Below are 21,597 nucleotides of genomic sequence, written 5' to 3' on the forward strand. Positions count from 1 at the left end.
TTTCTATGTCAAAATATATCTATTCAAATATCAGGTATTAATCCTCAGTTCAACAAGGGATTAATGGAAAATGTAAGAACCAAATATTAACACTCAGTTCATAAAAGAGTCAAAAGAGCACCATCTAGAATTATTTTCAAATTTCAAAAAAACCACCGAAAAGAAGAAACCGACGCTATAAGAATGGAAGAAAGTCTTAAACAAGCTACTTGAATTCACACTTGTCCAAAAATTATTGCTCCCCGCCACCCAGTGAGCTGAATAGCCCACTTATGGCTTGAGAGCCAATGCCAGCCCAAACTTGGCACTCTTCTCCAAAGCCTTGGTGTCAAATTCCCCAGAAACTGTGATAAGTGACTTTGGGCGCCACTCGTGCTGGATGAGGGCATTCACCTTGCCAATGTCGTTGGCGCGTGCTTTCACCGTGGTCAATGCATCCAATGAATGCTGGGCACCAAGAGTGATGGTGTTCTCATTGGTTGAGAACCTGTGACTCAATTCTGCACCGACAGCTGAGTTGGTCAAAGGGCTCAACGTATGGTAGTAAGACGCATTTAGAGTTTCACCCTTGTTGTTCCTGAATGACAAACAGATGTTCGTCACATTATGCACCAAAAGGAAATGTATTTGGCCCATGCAAGAACTAAACGGGCCATCTACAACCAAGAAATAGAGCTAAAAAAACTAACATTTATATACTGAAATGAGAATAAGATACTAGATCTCACCACAAATTTACCAAATACTGCTAGCAAAAGAAAATACTCACAAGGTCATTGAAGCAATAAGGTCGGCCTTGGAGAAGCTTAATCCTGCATTGCATTTAGTGAAATTCCCTGTTTTGGTGTCGAAGGAGACATCAGTACCAAGTGAGACAACATTAGTCCCCAGCACACCTGAGAAGTTGACAATGGGGTTCGCTGTCAACCCAATGCTTGTGCTTATCCCAGCATAGTCATGCAGATACTGAAGTTCTGCCTGTCACAACACAAGCACTATCGTGATCAGAAGTCATTGTGCAAACATAACTTCTGTGTGATATTAAATTTGCTGGTGCAAAGCAACTGGCAGACACCACTAGTGTAACCAAATTGCCACACGCTCCAACTCATTCCACAAAATAAAATGAGAAAACCAACTCAAGAAACAAGAATGTAAGAATTCATGACAAAGAAAACAAATAATGGATTTATTACCTTGCCAGATCTTTGATCAGGAGCTTTGAAGCTGAAGATCGTCTTCACTCCAGGTGCAGGTTCATCAACCGTAATAGTTGTAAAAAGCTGGTATATATGCAGAATTTCAGTTAGATGATAAAAGCAAACTAACAATTCAATTTGGTTGCGGAAAAACTACCTAACGCATGAAATGAAAAACAGTCAAGTGAGAATCCTAATCAATCTCTCATCCAACAAGACGAGCAGTCATGAGCATGTTATCCACAGTGAGAACAGTAAAAGAAAAGGTCAAAAGGGTATTAGGTAAAATAATGTTTACTTGCTGCTTCATTTCCAGAAAGAAAATTCACATGGTTAACAATTCATTCAATTATTACTATATATGTCTCGAACAAACAATAAGATTATCAACAGATTTCATGTCATCACAACATAAAACTGAAAATTATTGATGCCATTTAGGCTACAGCAATCACATATGAAACACATTTATAAAGTCCACAACAAACCTGACTACAGGTGTTCACTTACCACCTAAGCGACCAAGATGTGGTAATTATGTTCCAATTCACTTACTCAGATGATGGAGACTGTCTAGACAGTCATTCAGGGTCTGTGTCAAATTTCATGAAACATAGTACAACTTTGCAATGGCAATATAAATAGACAGCTGAAGAGTCCCAAGGTTCCAAAAATATAACAAGATACACCTTAAAATTCATAGACAACATACCCAAATTCGAATCCCCTCCATATGTGAGCTAAATTTGGAGATATACAAATAAATTTGGTTTCACAAATCAAAAATGTCCTGTTAATATGTTGTGTAAGGAACGAATGACAAAAATGTGAGAATAAAAACGTAAAAAATTTTGATTGAAAAATTATTACTGAAGAGGAATATGGTGATGGAGCTTACATTGGAGTTTGTGTCCACTTTGACATCAGTTGTGATATTGTTCTTCTTCAACTGAGTATTAACCTCAGCAACAAACCCCTCGCCTTTCTTTGTCCCTGACGAAGTGATAGCCTAAAATGAAGAGGGAAAAATCAACACCATTAAAATATTGTCACCTATGGCGTACACTGCTAAAACAATATGGATGAAACATACTGCAGATCACCTAAGTGAGAAACATTATCAACTATTGTGTGAAATTATAACTTATATAAGCCAAAATCAATCCCACAAAAATGTAATCGAAACACCAGAAAGCACTGAACCTGCAGATCACCTAAGTGAGAAACAGTATCAACTATTCTGTGAAATTTTAACTTATATATGCCAAAATCAATCCCACAAAAATGTAATCGAAACACCAGAAAGCCTTTCAGTGCAGTATCCATGAACTACAACCTGGATGAAGAAACCCAACTCAATATAGAAGATCTCCAATTTCTATTTTCTTCTTCTAGGTCCAAATTGCTGGATAAGGAAATCCAATATCTAACTGTCACACTGTTTGGCACATTTAACATGAGCCCTGCTACCCAATCACTATTTCCTGTAGAATAGAGGCTTCCTTTGCATGCTTGGTTATACACTATGCAATTTAACAATCAACAAATAGAACCCTAACAGCAGCCAAAATAATATATGAGGGGAAATAAAAGCATTATTACTTAAATTGCCCAAAAAGCCCATAGTCATACATCCTAGAATGCCAGCAAACTAGAAAGCATACCAGCAGCCAATTTTTAAAATGGATAAACAAAGATGTGCTAGAAAAGTTCAAAAAAAGTAAAACCACAACAAATACCAAACACATGTTTTAAGTCCATAATGCATTAACCACATAGACCAAAAGTTAGAAAGTGGAACAAAGATCAGAGAGGGTATACAATATGATAATACAAATGCCCACACACACATATGTACAAGGCCATAATAATCATCTTATGGCCTACCAAAGTTGTAAGTGGAACAAAGATCAGAGAGGGCATAACAATATGATAATAAAAATATTCACAGGCATATATATATATATATATATATATATAAGGGTTATAATTATCATCTTATGCATTACAAGATAGACCAGAATTGAAAGTGGAACAATGATCAGAAACAATATTATAATACAAACACACACACACATATATAAGGCCATAAAAAACATATGTATCAAATCTATTGAACTGGTTTCTTTTACTTTTTGAACAAAACACATTGAGTCAGACATAAAAATGCTCTACAAATAACACCATACACACATAACAATAAATAGAGAGAGAACTCTACCCTCACCAAGCAAAAAAGCAAATATACAGATCTACGAAGCAACGAAAAATAAATAAATAGAAAAAATAGAAAACACTTACAACACCAGTAGAAGAGTAAGTAGTGACACTGAACTTCTGGTCGCTCTGGTAGTCCTTGTAGAGAAGATCTGCGACAAGGAACAAACAAACAATTCATCGAAAATATTCCAATCAACTAAGACAAATGGAAGAGACGAAACATAGTTTTACACAATTGAAACACGCAATATAAATATAAATCAGTACTTCGCAGATTGAATAGCAGAAAACACACACATATGCGCACATTTTGTGCGTGTATACAAGTATATGGTTCTATATATACACATGCATATATAGAGAGAGAGAAAGTTAGAGATAGAGGACCTCGGGTTTTTTTGCCGATATCAGTGTAAAGACCAGGACCTTTGCCCATTGTGTTGTGCGAAGACGAAGATCAGAAAACAAGAATTGAAGAAAGAGAAGAAGAGAGAAACCTCTGTTTGCTTTGAGCAGAGATTGTGACCGCTTGAGGGTTTAATATATAGGCAAAAGCCCCTAATTGTTCGACACGTCTCGAACAGTGTTCTGGTGGGAGAATCTAGACCGTTCGATCGGGTTCGAGTGGGCTTTTGTGCTGTTTGGGCCGTCGATCATGACAGGGAGGTACGTAATATTGTCTGATTTGAGGGGTGTTTTGGGGAATATGACAGAAATCTTACGGTTGTTAAACAAGATTGAACTTTTATTTCTTTTCCGAAAAGAAATGGGGATTTATTTCTGCTCAAGAAAACTTTTTTTTTCCTATTTTTAGTTTTTCTTTTTGAATAAATTACACTGATCTCCCTTAAAATTTAGACAAACCTCACTTAAGTAAAGCATTTAAGATTTATTATTTTCACCTCTCTTGAGATTTAAGTGTATCCTCAACAACCCCCTTTCTATGAAAACTTGTAAAAAAAATTATAAAATAACCAAAATACCCTTACACTCATTTTTTGTTAATTTACATGATTTTTTTAATGAGAAGGTAACATGGCGGAGAGGAGGGAGAAAGAAATAAGAGATATGAGATAGAATAATTAATTTTTTTAGATTTTATAATATTTTGCATTATAAAAATATATTATATATAAGGGTATAATTGATTTTTTTTAAGTCTAAAGGGAGGTCAGAGTAATAAACCTCAAACGCCCCACTCATATGAGATTAAGTGTAATTTATTCTTTCTTTTTTCTATTTTTTTCCTCTTTTCTTTTTTTTTTTCGCCCTTTTTGGGATAGCGAGCATTGGCTGTGGTTAATTCAAACTGGGTCGGAAGGATTTAATTATTATTTCAATAGAGTCACAAGTGGCATAAACTAATTAGATAGTTAAGACCATTATTACGTGGCCTTATAGTTCAATTAAAACTGATGTTTCAATTTATTTATGATATATTATTACATTTTTGTGACTTTTACTTTAAGTGTTTGAGTTGGTCTCCACAATCAAGTATTTTGTTAAGAATTATCTAATTAATTTTTATTTTGTGTTAAGATGGGAGAGATTTTTTTCTTTTTTTCTTTGTTTTTTTTTTTTTTTTTTTTTTTTTGAAAGTACACACTAAGTGGGTGACATATTTTTAATGGTTGGCTAACTTTATCACCAAAATTTATAATTAATGGTATTAAGAATTTAAGAGTTATAAATAGGTAGGTACATAATTGTGCCTTGCTGATAATATGAATCAATATAACCTATCTATAATTACTTTTTAGGTAAGTCATGTACTATGTCCTTGCTACAGAAAGAAACTTCAAAGTATCTGAATCACAAACTTTTCAGATATTGGAATAAAAGTAGTGAATCAGGTTACTCTCCATCTTTGTTAAAAGGGATGTGGCAATGGTCTAAGCAAACCATAAATGACATAAAAAAGGCTTAAACAAAGTTGAAATTTCATAATGGAAGCATAGAAGTGAGATTCAAGTGTCCTCAATCAAGATACCTATTATGTCACTCGAACTTTTTAATGTATAAAGATTAAATCTTTGAAAGAAAAAGAAAGTTTTGAATTAAACTTATTCGAGTAGTTGTATTGACTCCACCAAATTTAAAAAATAAAAAATAAAAATGGAGTTATTATACTTTTTTCAATTTTTAGCACAATATGATGGTCTCGGTGTGATTGATACTCTGCATCTGCAAAATTGTTGTTATGGTAAACATTGGTCCAGATACAAACTTCATTTCAGCTATATATTTGTGGCATTTCACTCCCAATCAAATCAGCCAGTGGTAAAGAAATTTATCAAGAACTTCACAATAAGTGAAATTCCATTGTTTAAATTTAAGAACTTTTGGCTCTCTGGAATTCCTGCTAGCTTATCTAAAGCCCATGCCTGCCCAAATGAGTCAGCATATTTATATGAATATTAGGGTTGCTTATGAGCTTCCTCTCGGCAATGCAAATTTTCAGTTCCATTAGGGATGCTACTTACATGGTGAAGATAAATGCGTGTGTATTTATGTACGAGTAGACTTGAAAACAGGTTCAGATCAAGAAATTAAATACATAGGTTTGAACACGTTAAAAAAAAAAAATTCAACTTTTGATAATAATTGAAAGTCGATTGTCTCACAAGTGTGATGGATCCCACCACTCTTGTGAGACCATTGACTTGTCATTAGTATTTTTTTATTTTTTTTGACTAATTTTTCCATAAAGCAATGATGGGTGTGGTTAATACTACTTTGTTTATTTCATTTTGAGATAAGGTCACCATAAAAACAGGATAGGTAGTAATTGAAATTTGTGGCATTACTATAGAAGGACTTCATGTTTAGCACTTTGTTACCCTTCCTTACTATATTTAACATTGTTTTGCTTTTTATTAGAAATAATTGTAGATCATAGACTTTGTTACCCTAACAAATAGTGTTTGTTTGTAACCCATAAAACAAGTGGCTCACCATATTCCCCGCGCAAAACACCTTGTTTTAGACTTCTTCAAGAATTATTTAAACACATTTCCATGCCCAAAAAAAATCAAGCTTCTTCTTTTCACTTCATTTGATATTTCAGGCGACACAGAACCATGTCGCCTGCTTAAGAATTTTGATCTGTAAAGGTCTAATATATATCGATCCCTAGGGTTTAGTCACCAACAAAAAAGGGTACATACATACATACAAAATGGAGCCTGTCCGGCTTAGTTGGTTTTTCATGGTCTCTTTTGCCATTGCTGCAATGGCGCCAACCTTGATGGCCAACATTGCCGACTTCGATGAAGTGTGGAGGAGAAGAGCCGAGGAAGCGGGGAAGAGGGCAGAGTTTTACTACCACCCTAACCCCGCAGCTGTTGCCAATGAAGTAAACAAGCGTGTTCTCACGTAGGTTTTTTTCATCTCACTACTCTATTAAGTGACGGAGGCAGAAAAAATTTTCAGAGTGGCCACATTATAAGTATCCTATACCATAACATATATTTACCTATAATGTATATCATATAAGTCAATGTTTATTTTTATATATATAGAAAGTGATAGTGATATTTTTAGGATGAAATTAATTTACAGATATAAAATATAAGGATTAAGGAAACAATTTAAGAGAAAAAAAAATAAAAAACATATATAGAATTCTATAAAGAATGAGAAAGTGGGCATATATATTATTATAAAATATAAGAGAGGAAGAAAATTCAGGGAGGGCACGTACCCGTCCTTAAATATCCACGTAGCGTGGACCGGATCCTACCATTAAATATATATATTTATATATATATTTCTTAATTAATTGTTTGTGACAGAAATCCAATTACAATATTTGTGTTTGGTGTATGCATGCAGTGCTCTAAACGAGGAAGGCAACAACACTAGGAAGCTCCTAACAGTGAAATCGCCTACAAGCTATTCTACAAAAATAGTGAAGTCGCCGTCAAGCTATTCGACAAAAACAGTGAAGTATACAGGGCCATGCAAAGCCGTTAACCCGATCGACAAGTGCTTCAGATGCAGACCTGATTGGAATTTGGACAGGAAGAGGCTGGCAGACTGTGCCCTTGGCTTCGGCGGAAGTGCCACCGGCGGCAAGGACGGTGAGTTCTACGTGGTGACCGATCCTTCAGATGACAATGTCGAGAACCCAAAGGCAGGAACACTCAGATATGCTGTCACTCGGAAGAGGCCCTTGTGGATCATATTCGAGAGGAGTATGCAAATTGCATTAAAACAGGAGCTGATATTTGCGAACGACAAGACCATCGATGGGCGAGGGTCCACCATAGAGATAGCTAATGGTGCTGGCTTTATGCTCCAGTTCGTCCACAATATCATCATTCACAACATTCGAATTCGAGACACTTTGTCGACTAAGGGTGGCATGGTTAGGGACTCTGAAGATCATTTGGGCCTTAGGACTATGAGTGATGGAGATGGCATTAGTATTTATGGATCTTCTAATATTTGGATTGATCATGTGTCCATGAGAAAATGCGCCGACGGTCTCATTGATGCCATTCAGAAATCCACCGCCATTACCATTTCGAATTGCCACTTCACTGATCATAATGAAGTAAGAAATTAATCAAATGAATTAACAAAATTACCTCTTATTAATTCAATTATGTATGGTGTAGGTGATGCTGTTCGGTGGAAAAGATGGATTCACAGAGGATAAGTTTATGCAAATCACACTCGCATTCAACCACTTCGGAAAGAGACTGAAACAGAGAATGCCTAGAGTTCGATACGGGTTTGTTCACATTGTGAACAATGACTACACTCACTGGGAAAGTTATGCCTTGGGTGGTAGCAGCAATCCTATCATCATAAGCCAGGGTAACCGATACATCGCCAATCCTAATTTTAAGGTCAACGAGAACCCGTACCTGGTACGTAAAATTTTGCATTAGACTATTTAGTTATTGTTGAGTTGACTAAGATGTGTACGTATCATCGACCGGCTATTGATATATATGTTTTCCTATATATATATGTGTGCAGGTAACACACAGGGACTATGCCTCAGAAGCAGAATGGAAGAATTGGGTATGGAGATCTCAGGGAGATGTTTTTCTACATGGAGCAAAATTTATTGAATCCGGAGACCCGACTCAGGCTCTGAAGTTGTTGCATGATAACGATGACCATGTACAGCCACAGGATGGATCAATGGTTACTGCGCTCACGGAGTTTGCAGGTGCTCGGAGTTGCAAGAAGAATCAGCCCTGTTAAGAAACGACGTTTGTACATGAGATGAGCTCATGCATGCAGTCTAGACTTTTATTGTTACAAAATGTCGATGAAGTGAGGGGCAAAGGAAGAAGCAATTATGTAATATTGATGAAGAGAGGTTAAAAGAGAAGACAGATTAATTTATATGAATGAGAATTAATTTTTATATATTTGGTTCATTGAATAGTTTAATAAATTAATTATTTAGTTTGTGTTGCGCCTGGTAGTTGACCATATGATTTGATGAACAAATTAAAGGCAAAGAGTGTGCTAATTATTTAATGAAATTAATATGGATGGACCAAAGAGAAAAGTGAAAAGCCTGAAATCAGACACAAACATATATATATATATATATAGAGAGAGAGAGAGAGAGAGAGAGTTTTATTATAAATTGATTGCAATATTGATTTTTATTCTATAGATTACCAATGAAATTCATTAATAGAAGGACGACGATAAAAGGTTTTTTCTCAACTATTTGGGATCGGCTACATCAATCCTATGTTTTAATTCTGTTCTATCCAAAGTCCATAGTCTCAACAATAAATTTTTTAAATTCATGAAAAGAATATCTTCAGATTTCAAGTCCCTTCAATTTTATTTCATTTTTCAATTTTGAACTGAAAAAAAAAAAAAAAAAAAAAAAGGGGCAATACCATACAAGCAAATTCGTCTTGTACATAATCTGAATTGGTGGAACCACCACTTGTTGGGTCCTTCTTGGCTTGTATATTGAATCAGTACGTATATCATTTTTTTGTATAAAAAATTTCATCTCAATGCATAATCAAAAGTTCCTCCTTGGCCCCAATAAATGCTTCTCAATTTTTTCATCATCAGATTTTTGGTTTATGTTCATTCATATTAAGATCCACCTACAAATTTCCTAGATTCTTCTACTTTTACAGTTGCTTTCATTTTTTTTTTATAAACTACTAAAAAGAAATAAAATTAGATTTCAAGTTTTCAAAAGTGATCAACTAATTTTTCAAGTTTTCAAAAGTGATCAAATCAAGCAATTGAACACACGAAACACTGACAAGATTGCAATTGTTAGATAGAATCCACACATGCATTTCCAAAGTTTACGGAAAATTGAATTCAAAACCCTAAACGCACTAATCTGTTTAATCAATCCATAATTTTGGACTCTAGTCTCACGCCAACAATTTGTCATGGAAGAAAAAGTACATACGGAGTATATTGTAACTAATAATTTCTCCATTTGATAGATGTTAATTGCTCACGTAAATTATATAGTAGTACAATTTTTTTTGTTGGAACTTGGAAATGCTACTAAACAATATATGTAGTATTCAATTATTCAATTTTTTTTGTATTATTTCTACAAAAAAATATTAGAATGTCCCGATTCCGTTTTTAAAAATAAAATATTATGAGTTTATAATTTAGAGTTCATTTGGACCGAACTGAAATATATATATATATATATATATATATATATATATATATATATATATATATATAATTTTTTTTATATCATATAGGTAGGATTAACTTATTAAAAGTGTATGCAAGTCTTGGTAAGCACCATTTAATTTTCTTTCTTAATCCTACTATTTCAATTTGTGGTTGTAGTTTTTTTTTTTTTTTCAGGGGGGGTTGTTTAAATAAGAACATTGTGTGGTTTTAGATTTTATTTGTATGAGTTTGGGAGGCAGAGGTTCTTGAACTTCGGGCTCAAAATCAAACACTAAATTGTTATTTTACAATTTGATTCAGTTTTATGGTCCGAAAATCATTAGAATCCTATCGGTTTTGATTTAGTCTGAAGATTATTAGAATCCTTTCAGTTTTAATTTAGTGTACCCTAATTCATGTAGTGATATAGACCTAATTCATGTAGTGATATAAGACAGATTTGACATCGTAGTTGAGTCGCATGTAACATAAATAATCTTAATTAATTAGGGTTGGAGGTGGAGCCGATAAAAGAAAGAGTTTATAATAGTGTAGTAAGGTGCCATTAAGGGCATCTTGCTGCATTCAAGACTCGTCAAAACACCATTCGACCAGGGAAGGAAAAGACCGTACGACGACCAGAAATAAATTGAGATGAAAATAGAAGCACAATCAAAATAAAATAAAATGAAAAACCATATTGACACCAATTTTAGAACAATTTTAAAGTTCTACTGTACCCTAATAAATATCTTACAGAATGAGCCCAAAATCTTAATTCTTCACCCTCCGGAACACCATTTTTTCCTGACATCAGAAAAGTTCTATAATTCGACTTAAAAAAACTTGTGACAAACGGGAAATGTCACAGTTAATTATGATGTGGGTTGATTGTGAAAATTTCATGTAATCACTAATCAGACTCTTCACTGTCGCTGCAAGATTGTGGACCCCAAAACTTCGAAGCAAATTCGCTCTCATTCGACGAAACTTGACAAGTAGCATTGGTGAAGTCCCTGAAGCGCAAAAGACCATGGCTTACACCGCAGCTAGCTGTAACCATTCGACACCCTTTTACAGCCATTGCTGAACACCCACGGCGAGAACTTGAACCATTTGGAGGACAGCAACTAAGGGAATTTGTTTGAGTTCCAGTGTCAACCTCCCAAACATTGATGTAAGGGTCCTCGGGGCCTCCAGTAACTACTTTGTACGGATCCATGTGCAAGAATGTTACAGCACCTATATGACCATCCAACTCAGTTATTGGTTCTGCTTTTTGTGTGTCGCAGCTCTTCCTGATGTCCCATAGCATTGCCCTGTATGACAAATTTTAATGTTCGATTTCTTAGTTATTGTCTATAAAATATACTTAAATCAGCAAATTGTAAGCTAAACCACTGGTCCACTGCAGTACCGGGAGCTCAGCAAGAAGACTAAAACCAAAACTAGACAACTCGGGGAATGTCCCTAGACAAAGGATGTGAATATAATACGGTGATTCTATATTGCTAATTTTCTTTTCCTTGAATAGGAATTCACAGCACAACTTTTGGGTCATGTCAGTTTCTGTTTTTCAGACTCTGGTCACAAAGAGCCACATGACACAATTAAAAGCAACTGCGAAGAAAAAAAGGAAAGCTGCATAATATTATATGTTTAATAACTCATCTAAAGAGATGTGATATAAAGCCACAACCAATTGAAATATTTTAAGCTCTTAAGGCTTACTGAAACTTGTCAAAATCAATCCATCAAGAAAATATAATGTTACTGGTGTTTGTTTAAACAAACTAAAAGGTCAATTGCCCAGTGTTGGTGCGAGGTGGGGTAGGCTCGATCCAAGCCCAATCTTTAGCATTAGTTGCACAAAGTGGATGCACTCAAAATTTGAACTCATGTTCTCAGGCTAGTAAGTCGAATGTTTACCACTGTACCAATTACCAAGCAGTGACCTCTTATGTAAACAAACTAATTCCAATGTTGCAGCACATAGAGAAGAATGACCAGAGAGTGTTTTGAATGTCCCATGCATCAACATGTATCAATTCTTGGTCTACAAGGCATCTGAGGTCACCCGATGGAACAAAAAGATGTGCTGACAAATGAATCTTGAGAAAAATAAATAAATTGAACTAAAAACCTTTGGAACACTAGGATCATCTCAAACACCTTGCAAAACCTAATGTAGACTCAGAAAAATACTCATTTCATGTTTAAAATTTTGGAAATTTCATAATGCAATGAATGGGACTTAATGGACCTTAAACGGCAATAGAGACTGAATATAAAGTGGAAGATTCATATGAGGGCTAAATGTAGAAAGGAACAGCGGAACTAATCGAACATAGACCCTCATTCTAGCATTTAATCAAGAAGACTTGTAATAGTGCAGGTTCCTCATATTAAAAATAGGTCAAGTAAAATATCAAGAATATGTTCCAACAAACAAAAGCAGCCAAAGACCAGATATAATAGAATAATCCAACCACATAACTCTTAATTTCAAAAAATATATAATTTCCATATCGAGTTACCTGCCAATTCCACCCATGCAGATCAAGGACTTTGAAGGCATAATCTCAAGTGAGTGTAGTTTTGGTTGATTCATTGGTGCATCGAAAGCTTTTTGCATTGTTCTCAAATCAATTGCGACAACAGAGGAACCAGCAGCAACATAGAGCAGGGATTCATGGCATTTCATGCCCACAGGTGCGCCAGGCACTGAAGTCATTCCCACACAGCAAGAAGAACGAACAGCAGAAGAAGACACATTGGTATCCCAAACCCTTACCTGAATGAGACTCTAAAATTTTTAGATAAGAGCCAATGATAATAATTTATAGTAACAAATCACTTAATAATCTGATTATGGATTTAACAATCACTTCGTGATCAGGCCCTTAGTTCTTAATACTTTTCTTGGTTATAGAGTAAGGGTTAATACACTTGGGAGGTTCCTAACAATTAACAATTGTAGATGTCTCCTTTCATGATTCAAAAGTCAAACTGACCTTGACCTCCCATTAAGTCTGTTTAATCATGGCAACCCCATCAGTTAACTAGCTTTAAACCGAGTATAATAAAATTTAATCGCGTCATGCAACAACCATATGCTAATGCTTGCTTATACGATTAGTTATTATTATTATTATTATTATTATTATTATTATTATTATTATTATTATTATTAGCTGCTATACAGAGATCTTAAACAACTGTAACGTCTAGGACACACTTCTCAGATAACACTTGGGCAAATATAACCTTTCCTTTTGACTTATCATGTTCCTTCCACCATCACTTAACTTTCCCATTCATGCCAACATGACCAAGTGAACAAAGCCAAATTACCACCTTTCATCTCAAAACAACAAAAAAGCCAACATCACCAAAACCTGCTTTAATTGCTGACGGCCATCACTTGATCAACAATTCCGCCTGCTATGTTTGGAAGGATTAAATGTAACATGTCTGGGAAGTTAGTGCACATAGAAGCACTGTTCAATTAATTCTACAGGGTGGAATATATTATCTGACTGTTCCCTCCAATGATAAATATATGCAAGAGGTAAGACAAAGATCAAACAGCAAAACTAATCCTATAATTATAATAAGAAAATCTAAAAATTTTTCAGGGATAGTCAACGAAATAAACTAATAGCAGGTCCCATAATACAACTGCATGATAACTACATATTTGCCCATTTCAGATGTAAAATAGAAAATAAGGATAAAGGGCAATACCTATATAGCTGTCTGAAACTAGTATCAACGAGCAACAAGTATGACATGTTAATGTATGGGAAGTTCAGACATGGGGAACCGTCATGCAGTTCCTTCTATGTTTGGAACAAAACAGTTGATTGGACACACCTATAATTGCTTAATAATTATTTATAGCAAATTACTGAAAAAAAAAAAAAAAAGTAAAAGCTGTTTTAGGAGGATGACAGTACCTTGGAATCTCTTGACATGCTCACCAAAAGAGAAGTTTTGTGCCTAGAAGATTAAAGAAAGAAAGCAAACATCATTATCATAGTAGATGAAGTGTCTAGTTGCAGGAAATATCGCCTGTAAAATAAAGGTTCACACAGGAACCACAATAACATGGTTCTTATCTTGCGATGGAACTGTGATTCCTACGTTTTGGAACCACTAATTGAAGCAAGTTTGGTAATCAAGGGTTTCATAATATTTCGTATAAAACAGTTTGAACTACATGAGAAGAAAAGGAATTTAAGTGTAAAGTTCTAGAACCCAAAAGAAGAAAGGGGAGGGGGGAGGAGGAGGAGGAAGGGGGGGGGTATAACCAGATTATTCTTCATAAAAAGTTCAACAACTAATCTTTATCAGAAATTTCTGTTACAGGTCCATTAAAAGGCAATCTACTTATGGGAATTAAGCAGGAAAAGAAACCAACGGGCCAGTGGCCTAGCGGTATCAGCCTCTTACTTCCCAAAGGGAGGTTGGGGGTTCAAGTCTCAGAAGAGACAAGTGTGTGTAAGTACCAACCAAGAAAAAAAAAAAAAAAAAAAAAAAGGTATGGAAAACCATTTTCGAGTGAACTCTTCCCCTCTCTTGCTGCCAAACATTATTTTGCAACCAACCACGCTTCATGCTACATATATACAAACATAAAAATATATATAATGTGTTGGAATCCCAAAATCCATTCAGCTGAGGAGAAAGGTGGTGGAAAGAGAGTAACGTGAAAAGAGAAGGGGAAGATCTTGCACTCCTATAAGATGTCCATTATTTAAATGGAAGTGTACCCAATTCCCCAATTCTAGTTCACTCTAAATGTTAACACACTGCAGTAGCATACATGGCAAAAACAAAGAACTAATTTCCTATAGTGCTCTGGGCATTCTTTTTATAAGTATTGCTCTCCAGAAATGTTGGTTTTTCAAACTTAAGCAATAGGCTACAATTCAAAAACAAGCACAGGAGCAAACTACCAAAAGAAAGTTACCAATTCTACAACAACTATTTCACCACTTCTTCAGCAATAAAAATTAGAACATGAAAAGCAAGGGGCAAAAGAAAAGATCTGCAAGAAGAACTTCAGTAGATAAAGTCTAGAAACAGGTTTGTACCCGGCAACTGACATATGTACTACAGGTTTCTCATGCCCATAAAGTGTAGCCCTTAGAGCATGTTCGCCACGCTTTCCACTTGAGTTGAGGGACCAAAGGCGAACAGTACTATCTACCCCTCCACTAGCAAAAACTTTTCCAATACTGTCACCCAACAGTTTGTCTGAAAGGGTGGAAACCGGGCCATTATGACCTCTGAAACATCGTTGGCAAGATCCCTACAATCAAAGGGTGGCGCTGACGAATTTTAGGGAACAACTAAATGCACAGAGTTATAACTAAAAAATACTGATTTATTCTATTCCTGCAACATGTTGAACTCTAATAACTACATAAATAATTAATCATATGGTACTATACTACTTCAGATACTTCCTCCGTCCCAAAATGGATGGGCACTTCGGGAACTGTGACTCACAATCATCTATTTTGGGACGGAGGGAGTATTTGTCAAATCCCCCAACTGATTAAAAGCATGTGTCATATCAATCAAGCAGAAAGGCCAAGAACAACGTAAATTTTTACAATACCTTCCACCATAGACGAATGGAATGATCACAACTTGAGGTTACCAAAACATTTTCATTTCCTTGTGTCTCACTTCGAAATAAAGACGTTTCATTTAGGGGGAACAACCTGCAGAAGATAGGCATAGCATCTTAGAAGACACCAAACTGCCACAAAAATAATGCATTAAACGGGTAACAATCAATACTAAACGTTAGGGCCAATGAAAGTCGCCTTTTACAATCTTGATTCTGATGTTCACTTTTCTGTTCTTTTGTACGTAATTTATTATCCACTTTACTAGTAAAAGTTGAACATACATATATGCCCATGTGTTAAATCATAGTTCAGGCTTCCAATGTCACAAAAAATAAGCATATCAGGTGCAAATTGAAGATCCCATGCACGTGAATGCATGCTATAAGCGTTACAACTAACTAATTCATTTCTCATCTTTCTTAGATAAAAATTTACATTTCTCGATATTGCACTATATCAAGAAAAGGAATAAGACTTTAAAAAGTATAACATAAGGCTAAAAAGACAATCCCGTGATTCTAAAAGTAACGAAAAACCCCTTTTCTTGATAAACAAAACTAAGAATGCCAAAGGGATCAAAGTTCACAACGAAAAACCATTAACACCACCAGTTCACCTTGTGGCCTTTGGCTTATGGCTTGAACCCTAAATCACAAGGCCAAGGTCCGAAACTGGTAGAACGTATGCCAAAACCATTAATGACCAAAAGGCATAATGTATGAGCCCCACATATCATTTATGACTTATGAGCGCTTTTACCCTATGGAAGATTATACTTCACCATTTCCATAGTGACATTATTTTCAATCCTTTCTGTCAAAAATGACCGAAAACATACCAAGAAAAGGAACTTGATAAGAGCTTGGTTCAAAGAGTAATAAATGACTTTATGGCTTATGATTTATAATTGATGTGGCTGATATAGAGTTGAATGGAGAATGCATTCATGTAGCCAACTCCAAAGTTTATGAGAGAAAGTTCACATAAGTTCACACACAAACACATACAATATACTTGAACATAGTTTATGAGATTAGCACACTAAAGTTCACACACAAACACATACAATATACTTGCATATAGTTTATGAGATTAGCACTCTACTTATTCCCATTAGATACTCAATTCCATTCACTAAGAAACCAAAATAAAAGTAGAATAAAAACATCAGATAAACCATCATTATTCATATGAAGATTTAACATAATTACTAATAATCCATGGCAAAAAAATAATCAAAATAGATTGTTATGTTTAAATAAATAAACAAATAAAAATACTATATTGCATCTTTGATATATATGATATGCATATGCTGCATCTTTGATATATATAATATGGTTGATTTACATACGGTACAAGCATAATGACTAATATCAGGTGGAAATGAAAGCTTCACCGTTTCGATCCTTCAAGACATATGACTGACCGTCTTTCTGGCAATATAACTGCTGCTTCTGACTGTTATAAATACTAAAAAATTAATATGAAGTGTGCAGGATAAACTTTTTTCTCATGGTTTTAGAATTAAACAAATGTGCATAACAATAACTTGGTGGTTTAAAATTCAATGCTTTGACGAGAATATAAAGATAAGAAGAAATTCTAGAGGTCATTGTTCATACTTCATAGTCACCTCCAAAATAACATAAAAAGAAATGTAATAAAAAGTGTCGTAGATTTTTCAAAGCATACAGGATCCATCCTGGAAAGAAGCAAATGAATGGGACATTCTCACCTCATACAAGTAATTTTTGCATTGTGGCCGTTTAAGTGGACAAGGGATTCTCTTAAATTTAAAACACCATCAATCTTCATGACGTTTATTAGTGCACCCTGCTCAGTAATATCCAACAAAAATAAAGTTAATAGATGTAAATGATGGTAGAAATATTCAATGAATCATTTTCTCAGCTTTTACGAGGACCAAATGTTGATGCCATAAAATAAAAGCAACAATGCATCATCATTATTTTATTTTATCTTTGGGGGGATCATCCCATTAACAAGAAGAAACTTAAATGAGAATTTCATCCCAAGATGAGAGGCAAGAGATGGAATATGCAATTACACTGTCAGAAAGTATTTTCCACAAGCAATAATGCACAACTGAAGCACCCATAGACATAAAGCCAACATTATCAAGGCTGTAATGTGGACCAAGCTACTCAAACTCAACTCCAGTTTGCTCAGTAAAACCCATATGTTAACTAATACAAGCCATTGTTTTCTCTTATAACTTTTTAAGTCAAAAAAAGACGAGTCAATTTGGCCAACATGTGGACTGCCGCCTTAAAAGATGTAATTTTCAGATCATTTTCCATTTCTTTTTTATCGTACTTAAAACTTACAACAGTCAAATCTGAGAAACTAAACTATTAAACAATCATGATTTTTTTTTTTCCTAGTTGGTACTCACACAGACTTGTCTCTTCTGAGACTTGAACCCTGACCTCCCTTTGGGAAGTAAGAGGCTGATACCGCTAGGGCACTAGCCCGTTAGTAAACAATCATGATATTACAATAAGCAAAAAATACCACTATGTTTGGAGAACCCTAAATTCTACGAAACTCTAGAAGCCACCACTAGGTAAGCACAGAACTGCTATGAGCCGAGCCAGCTCAAGTAGATAGGTCCTCCTCCTGAGAGCTTCATTTTAATCTGTAATCCTGTCCAAGCTCAAGTAAAGGTTGTAACTTGTGAATTAACAACATCCAATGGCGCTTGACAAGCTTGGACTAAACTTGGCGAGGGTAGTTTTCACCCCTGAACATTATCTTCCAATTGAATCAAAGATATTCCAGCTTAGAATAACTGGACAGTACTCATCAGTACATCATATTTCATTAATTACGATTTTTTCATGTAATTTTTTATAACTGCACAGTACCCAATCAGTACAACATCCTTCGCAAATCAAGATTTTTCAGATAATTTTTAGAAAACTTGATGAAGTGGAAAATCTCATTCGATGGAGAGTTTGAACATATAGCGAGATTTTCTTTTCCTCCATATAAGAATGAAATATATACATAGTTATTTTGTAAAAATTAGACCAACTTTAGCTATATCATATCCATCCCAATACCACCTTATGCATTCATAATTAGTAAAAGTTGTGGTGGAATCGTTCTTATATCAGAGCAATATAGAAACAGAAAGCCATAACAGTTATATTACCAGCAATTACTTATGGATTAGAACTATCATAAGCAACATAACTACAAGATGAGTCCAATGAAAGGTTGATAATAAGATAAATGAGTGAGAAAGAGACATGCATCAGCTCAAATAAGTGACTTAATCATACCCCTAGAAGAAGTTCCTCAATTCTAATGGCAATCGTACTGTGGCAAAGAATGTTTAAATAAATGCCTCTCAGTTGCAAAAGATAGAGGCTGCTCAGACTTACCAACATGCCAGTGGCCTAGTGGTACTAGGTCCCTACTTCCCAAAGGGAGGTCAGGGGTTCAAGCCTCGGTGAAGGCATGTGTGTGTGATTACCAAGTAAGAAGAAGAAAAAAAAAAAAAAAAAAAAAAAAAAAAAAAAAAAAAAAAGTAGTTCAAACTTTGGTAAAAAAAGCAGACTGCACATGATTTCTACACTTCCAATCATCATTCCAGTATAGAATTAACACCAGAATTCAAATGCACTATACAAATCAAAACACCATTTACTGTAACATGTTTTTATCAATCAGGGAAAATTTTTTTTTTTTTTTTTTTTTCCGTTGAATAAATTAAATCGTTCAATGATTATGCAAGAGATATTACAAAACTATAACACCTGATTTTCCTTCGATTCCCCAATCCACCCAATTCCAAGAATGAAACAAAATTCAAAAATAGTACCTAAAAAAAATGCTACACTCCTACTGGTTTCTTAGAACTATGTCGCTTTTATACGACATGAAAATAAATGCTAAAAGGAAAATGAATTTAATACCTGTGAAACAATGATATCATTGTTGTTAAAACCGACGAGGTTATTAGGGTTTGCATTTGTATAGAAGTCAGCAACTAGGGGATCAACAAACTTAAATTGTTGCAAAGCAGTATGCCTGGCCAAATAAGCTTCCCTGACACTTGATGTTTGTGAAAAGCAAGAAGGCAGCTGTTGCGGCCAACGCTCTCTGCAGGTTTCAATATGCAATATACGAGTAAGTTCTTGAAATCTTACAGAAGTAGATACACATCTTCCGCCAAATGCCAATTAAAATCTTCTACCCCAGGCAAGCAAGTGTCAAAGAGACAAAGCTGGATTGCCCCAAAACAACAATGAAAACTTGACCCCGTTCTTTAAAGAAAGTAAAGAAAAAAATTGAATAAGAAAGAAAGAAAGAGAGTGTGCTTCTCTAGAGTTCAATTGGGTTATGCAGACATGATGACTCATGCCTATAACATGATTTATAATAAGACCATTTCCCACTAATAAGTTGACTGTCCAAAGAGCAAGAGTATTCTCTATTTGCCCTAAACAAAAGCTAAAAAAATAGAAGGGGATATTATTTCAACATAATTGAGCCTCGGAAATAAAATTAAATAAAAAGATATAGTAAAAACTGATGATAAGTCCATGAAGAATGGAAAAATGTCAAAAACGAATTTTTTTGTTTTATTTTTTTTATTTTTTTATCACTTATCATCACCGCAAAGGAAAAGATCAGATAACACAAAATCAAAGCAGGCTAGAACAAAGTACATTATGTTATGTTCCGTTGCATGGAATTAATGCTTTGGAATTAGAGAAAAATTAGTTCAAACTTTAAACTTATTTTTCACCAATTCCAATTCCAAGACACCAATTCCATGCAAGCATTAAAGCTTTCCAAATTTCATCCCAGCAGAAAAATTAGATTCTTGCAGAAGCCAACTCTTACAGTTTATGAAGTCTAGAGAGTTTGTAACCTAGCAAAAACACACAAGGCCCTGATGAAGTCCGTTTTTGATACAGAAGTTATATCTTATTACCTATGATGAATAATAACACCTGCCAAAATGCACACTTATTCCAAATAATCAATTTTTTTTAAGAAGAAAAGAAATCAATTAAAACTGCAAACTATTTCATCAAATTTCGACGAATATTAACGAAGGAAAACTATATATATTGATTCGAACTCTATATGGTTTTATTCCATGAGAAGATGATTCGAATTGGGAAAATCTAAAATAAAAAATAAATTAGCAGAAAACAGAGGAGTAGAGAGAGAGAGTGAGTAACCTGAAGAGGGAAAACCAGATGGAATCGGAATAAGAGACACGGTTGAGGTATTTGCAGGTGAGAGAGAGATTGGAGATGTCATGGAGGCTGAGGAAGCTCGCACAGTGAAACAGCGAGTCTGCATCCAAATCCGTTATGGTTGTGGTTGTGATTGATGGTGAGCTCTTGTTTGTTGATGTTGATGGTGAACAGGAACAAGGATCCACCATATTCATTTCTGATGATTGGATCAAACCCTAGAAAGGAGATGGAGATGGAGTAGAGACTAAGAAATCAACCGTCTATGGCATCGAATTGTCCTCTTCGCTTAAACGGTGGAGAGTGTCGCCACCAAATTGAAATTTGGCGTGACGGTACGGTCGGTGAGCACAATCGCATGCTATTTCATGCGGTTTGTTCGGAAAAATTTGCTCACATACGTCGTCGTTTGGTATATTAAAAGTGCAAGACATAAAGCATTTTTTTTCACAAACACATCTATTTTTAAACTCTAAATTAATAAATTCATTGAAAATAACATAAATAAAATGAGAAAACATTTATTTTTTATATATAATAATCTATTTATATTATTATTTTTAACTTTTTTTCTACTTTTTAAAAAGAATTCACCGTATCATGGACACTCACAAACTTTGTTAAATGTTTAACACTACCTTGCTT

General features: G+C 34.8%; 3 protein-coding genes across 3 annotated transcripts; 1 reads left to right on the forward strand and 2 right to left on the reverse strand.

Annotated features, from left to right (window-relative positions):
* On the reverse strand, window positions 1-3,934 carry LOC132315878 (mitochondrial outer membrane protein porin of 34 kDa-like). Its single transcript, XM_059814300.1, has 6 exons — window positions 3,807-3,934; window positions 3,501-3,568; window positions 2,098-2,208; window positions 1,197-1,283; window positions 770-978; window positions 1-577 (listed from the first exon to the last, which is right to left on the reverse strand). The coding sequence occupies exons 1-6, from the start codon at window positions 3,853-3,855 to the stop codon at window positions 271-273; spliced, it is 831 nt and encodes a 276-aa protein (XP_059670283.1). The 5' UTR covers window positions 3,856-3,934; the 3' UTR covers window positions 1-270.
* Window positions 3,935-6,468: 2,534 nt separating this feature from the next.
* LOC132267424 (pectate lyase-like) lies at window positions 6,469-8,818 on the forward strand. Its single transcript, XM_059768585.1, has 4 exons — window positions 6,469-6,794; window positions 7,254-7,977; window positions 8,042-8,296; window positions 8,409-8,818. Exons 1-4 carry the CDS (start codon window positions 6,598-6,600, stop codon window positions 8,637-8,639), a joined length of 1,407 nt encoding a protein of 468 aa, XP_059624568.1. The 5' UTR covers window positions 6,469-6,597; the 3' UTR covers window positions 8,640-8,818.
* Window positions 8,819-10,727: 1,909 nt separating this feature from the next.
* LOC132315879 (uncharacterized) lies at window positions 10,728-21,326 on the reverse strand. The gene is made up of 8 exons (XM_059814301.1): window positions 20,935-21,326; window positions 19,657-19,843; window positions 17,448-17,545; window positions 15,694-15,799; window positions 15,164-15,381; window positions 14,024-14,066; window positions 12,602-12,858; window positions 10,728-11,383 (listed from the first exon to the last, which is right to left on the reverse strand). Exons 1-8 carry the CDS (start codon window positions 21,147-21,149, stop codon window positions 10,978-10,980), a joined length of 1,530 nt encoding a protein of 509 aa, XP_059670284.1. The 5' UTR covers window positions 21,150-21,326; the 3' UTR covers window positions 10,728-10,977.
* Between the last annotated feature and the right edge of the window lie 271 nt (window positions 21,327-21,597).

This window comes from Cornus florida, unplaced genomic scaffold, assembly GCF_030987335.1.
Source record: "Cornus florida cultivar Cherokee Brave unplaced genomic scaffold, ASM3098733v1 CherokeeBrave_3.0.0_Hap2_Chr07, whole genome shotgun sequence".
In the NCBI taxonomy this organism is placed as follows: domain Eukaryota; kingdom Viridiplantae; phylum Streptophyta; class Magnoliopsida; order Cornales; family Cornaceae; genus Cornus; species Cornus florida.